The 4755-nt window shown below is 25.4% G+C and overlaps 3 protein-coding genes across 3 annotated transcripts; 1 reads left to right on the top strand and 2 right to left on the bottom strand.

The window, feature by feature from the left end:
• Positions 1-367: 367 nt before the first annotated feature.
• ENU1_011610 (leucine rich repeat protein, BspA family protein) lies at positions 368-2626 on the bottom strand (the record flags this gene model as incomplete). Its single annotated transcript, XM_008856701.1, has 1 exon — positions 368-2626. The coding sequence occupies one exon, from the start codon at positions 2624-2626 to the stop codon at positions 368-370; it is 2259 nt and encodes a 752-aa protein (XP_008854923.1).
• Positions 2627-2785: 159 nt separating this feature from the next.
• On the top strand, positions 2786-3598 carry ENU1_011600 (hypothetical protein; the record flags this gene model as incomplete). Its single annotated transcript, XM_008856700.1, has 1 exon — positions 2786-3598. The coding sequence occupies one exon, from the start codon at positions 2786-2788 to the stop codon at positions 3596-3598; it is 813 nt and encodes a 270-aa protein (XP_008854922.1).
• A 47-nt stretch (positions 3599-3645) lies between these two features.
• On the bottom strand, positions 3646-4585 carry ENU1_011590 (hypothetical protein; the record flags this gene model as incomplete). The annotated part of the gene is made up of 2 exons (XM_008856699.1): positions 3646-4465; positions 4515-4585. 2 exons carry the CDS (start codon positions 4583-4585, stop codon positions 3646-3648), a joined length of 891 nt encoding a protein of 296 aa, XP_008854921.1.
• Between the last annotated feature and the right edge of the window lie 170 nt (positions 4586-4755).

Here is a 4755-nt window from a genome sequence, read left to right as displayed (position 1 = left end):
TTATTAATGTATAATACTATTTAAATACTTAGAATATGAATAAATTAAATAAAACATCAAAGTATTATTAATTATTAGATAATAGTTATTATAAAATAAATAACATTATTTATTATACTTGTCTTTTTATCTTTTTATCCTTTTTTTTGTTTTTCATTTGAACTATTTAATTCGTTCAAATGAATTATAAAATAACATAAAATGAGTGTGTGAATATTAAACTATTCATCATTTTTCAACCTTATCAATAATTATTATTTTAGATTTTGAGTTATATAATTGTTAATAAATAAAAACCAATTTGGTTTAACAAATAAACATGATAAAGAGAAATAAAACAATAATTAAAATAAAAAATTGGGTTTATTCAGTACTTAATAAGTTCAATAGATGTTATTTCATTTGAATTGTTGATATAAATGACAGTTGATTTGAATGAAATAGTTGTAGAATATTTTAATTTTGGAGTTACTAATTGGTGATGAGGGTGATGCATCATTTCAATTTTACTAAACAAAGATGAGTTTGATTGGTTGTCTTGGACTATTTCTTCATTTATTTGTTTGAAAGAATCAAATAAGAGAGCAGGTATTTTAATTCTTTTGAGTTTTTTGCAGTGATAAAAGCAATAATAATCGAGTTTTTTAATAGTCGATGGAATAACAATTTCTTCTGAAGAACATCCATCAAATGCTTTAGTTCCAATGATATCTACACAAGAAGGAATATTATTTCCATATCTCCTTCTATCATGTCTTGTGTAAATGATATGTTCTGATTTAATTCCAATTTCTTGTAAATCAAGATATTGTTGATAAGAAAGAGTTCCATGAAAATAATTTCCTTCATTAAATGTTATTACTTTTATTGGACATTTTAAAAATGCTTCTTGATGACATTTGGTTTTAGATGATTTAAACATAATTCTTGTCAATGAATAACATTTTGAAAATGATAAACTTTGAATATGTTTCAAACGTGATGGAAATTCAATACTCTTTAATGAAGTACAATTTGAAAAACATAATCTTTTTATTAAAACTAATGATGTTGGTAGTACAAGATTTAGTAAAGAATAACAGTTAGCAAAACAACCTTTTTCAAGACATTTTATGTCATCAAGTTGTACAGAAGTTAGGTTTGTGCATAAAGCGAAACATTTAGATGGTAATACTTTTGATCTAGGGAAGAGTTGTGAAATATGTATTGAACGTAAAGAAGTGTTTGCAATGAATGATTTAGGACCAAAATGAATAGTTGATGATTTTAAGGATGAAACATTAATTTTACTTCCACAATAAGAATAAATGGATTTTAGATTAGAGAAAACTTCATTAATAGTCAGTTTATTGCAATGTCTAAAACATGACTCTTCATACTTTTGGACAAAATCTAATCCTTCTATCTCTTTAAGATTAGAACATGAAATAAAACTATATGCTGGAATTGTGGTTAAATATGATGAATATTTCACTTTCATAAGTTCTTTACATTTACTAAAACAACTCATTCCAAGACTTCTGATATTTGAAAGATCAATCTCTTTCAAATGTTGACATAATTCAAATGCATGTGATCCAATCTTTCTAACTGAACTTAAATTAATCTTTTCTAAATGAATAAGATAATAAAATGCAGATGGTTGTATAATTTCAACATCTGAAGATAATACAATTTCTTTAATTGATTTAATTCTATGTGCTATACTTAAAAAAGGAATACTTATTAAACCATTCACAATTAATGTTTGTTGTGATACATTTAAAAGACTCTTTGTTCCTGAACAACCAATATTATCAATAACTGTATTTTCTTCTTTGTGTTTTAAAGGATTAAATAAAGTAAAATCCTTATTTATTATATTACAATTACAATTAATCCCATTTAATTGAAGAAGAGTATAGAAGTTATATGATACATCAACATTAATTTCTTTTGATCCTTCTGAAATAGTTATCTTTTTTAAATTAGTACAGTCTTGGAAAGCATTTAAATCCATTTTTTCTAAGTATTTTGAAAGAGTAAGAGCAGTAAGACTATCATCATAAAATTGTGTACCTTCAATTTTAGTTATGTACGAAAGATCAAGTTGTTTTATTCCACATCTATCAAAACAAAATGGAGGTAATTCTCTGATATGATGTCCAAGAATAACACTATTAACAGTATTGAATTTAAAACACTCTCTTGAAAGTCCATAAAAATTAGAAACATCAACAATATCAATTGGTTTAACGTTTGTAGAAAACCCAAAATAAATAACATCTCCTTTTTCTTTATGAAAGTCTTTCATTTGAGTATAACTCAAATAAAGTCTTTTAAATATTGGTCGTAGAGAATAATAAATTTTATAATATTGAACTGTTTTTAATCCACATCCATACCAAACTATGTATTTACTCATTCCATTTATCAACTCATCATATCTACTATATAAAAATTGACTTTCAATATTAACAAATAACTTTTTACTTTGTTTGTTTATTGAAATTGGATTATAATGAAACATCGCTGGTATTTCTTTAAATTTGGAATTTATTAAAATAATATTCAAATAATCTTTTACTGTTTGTAAATATTTACAAACCACCATTAAGTGGTATCGGTCAAGTTTATGAATTACCATTTATCCTTTTTCAGATATATCACATAATCTCAATCTATTATTTCGTTATATATAACGAAAATAAATAGAAAATTCTGTTGTTAGAAAATAGAAATAAAAAAATCAATGAAAAAACAAAAAATCAATAAAAAAAGAACTTGAAAAAAAGTATATTATCAAATGAGATCAATTGTTCTCTTTTTGTTATTGTTAAGTGTTATTGCGGATGATGAATTTTATCATTTCAGACATGGATGCATTATGCACAGAAGAATGGTTAAAGCTCAAAGAATGACAGAAATGTTAGAAAAGAAACTCAAACAAACTAGAAAGATTGAACGAAGAATTCTTCATGAACTTGAATTAAATTACGAAGACACAGAGATGGCAACTACTCGAAAAGATAAAGTTCTTCTCCAACAAACAATTCGTAAGTTACAATTCCAATTAAGAAAGACTAGAAATGCTAAGCTTGAAATTTTGAGAAAATTACGAAAGGTTGCTGATTCATTAACTGGTGTAGAACGTGGAAGAATGATAAGAAGAAATAGACTAGAAGAATATGTTGATTATCATGGAAGTGACATTAGTAAAGAATATAGAAAGGTTAATAAACAAATTTATGAAATGGAAAAGAAATATGCTGTTGAATATGCTAAAGAAGCAGCTAAACTTGCAGCTAAAAATGCATATTCTCAAATTCAAGAAGCAGAAGGTAAAGATAAACCAAGTGAAAAAGATATAAAACATCAAATTGCATCAGCAGCAAAAGAAATTTATGAACGAGTTTATACTGAAATCATTCACATTATTAGAAGAAATACACTTCATGGTGGAAATATGAAAAGAATAGAAGAAAATACTATTGCTGAAATTAAAGTTTATATGGAAAGTATTAAAGCTGAATTTAATCATGAGAAAGGAAAACGTGAAGCAACTCAGACTGCTAATAAAAAAGCTAGTTCCACAACTTCTAAGTCACATAAAAAATAATAATATGTCTCAACTATAAATCAGTTTTGAGTAATTTAGTAATTCAATTAATGGTTTTCTTTGTCTTGTGGTTTATTAATATATTCAAGAAAGTCTTGATATAATTGAGGAAGATACAACTTTTCTTCAATTTGTTCTTGGCTTAATTTCATTGATGAAACTGTTGGAAACTCTTTTAAGAAATCAACAATAAATGAAAATTCATCTTTGGTCACTGATAATCGTTTCTTTACTGTTTTGACAAAATCCCAAAACAGTTTGTTCACTGGAGAATTACTCATTGAATCAGGTAAAATATCATTCAAAACATCATTAACCATGTCAATAAGTTCAACTCTACCTTCTTGGGAAATGCAAAATGATTTGTTAAGTTCTTTCTCAGTGATTTTTTCAAGACAATTATTTTCTTTATTAAGTTCATAAATCATTGCTTTTAATTGTGAATGGACAAACATTAAAAATCTATGATATTCTTTAGGGATTGTCTCCTCATAAAACTCTTTGACATCCTCTGAATATTTTCCAGTAAAAGGTATTTTTTTGATGATTGCTTCAATATTATCTTCTTTAAAAATAGCAAAAGACTTAGTATTTCCTGCATACGAAAGGACATAATTTATATACCCATCTTCAGACATGCCTAATTCTTTTAAGAATGAAGAAAGTCCATCATCTCTTAAAACTCCATTAACTTGATATTTATTGAATGTGTCTTTAATTATTTGAGCTGATTGTGTGTTTCTTTTTTGTTTTGTCTTTGTTTTAGATGGTTTCATATTGGTTAAATCAATTGGTGAATCGAAGAAGGCATTAATTGCATCACTTATATCGGGATATTGTTTTAAATAAAATTCGGCAACTTTTGCACTGTAGTTAATTAATGTCTTTAACTTTATTTATTTCTAAATCAACAAACGATGCACCTGTAGTTTTAATAAATGTTTCTATACTTTCATTGTCAATCTTTGGTTTTAAACGTCTTGGCATATTTATCAATTCTTTTTAAGTTTATCTTCAAATCAAGGTTTAATTGATAAAATGTTTTATATAACGTTATTGATGAAAAACTTAAAAGAAAGAACAAAATTATGAACTATGGTAATAATCATCAATTTTACTCAACCAACTTTCTTTTTATGCAACTGATATAATTTTAA

Source organism: Entamoeba nuttalli (genome assembly GCF_000257125.1).
Source record: "Entamoeba nuttalli P19 unplaced genomic scaffold asmbl_2150, whole genome shotgun sequence".
In the NCBI taxonomy this organism is placed as follows: Eukaryota; Evosea; order Mastigamoebida; family Endamoebidae; genus Entamoeba; species Entamoeba nuttalli.
Note: the sequence above shows the minus strand (reverse complement) of the source record. Positions and strands in the feature narration are given on the sequence as shown.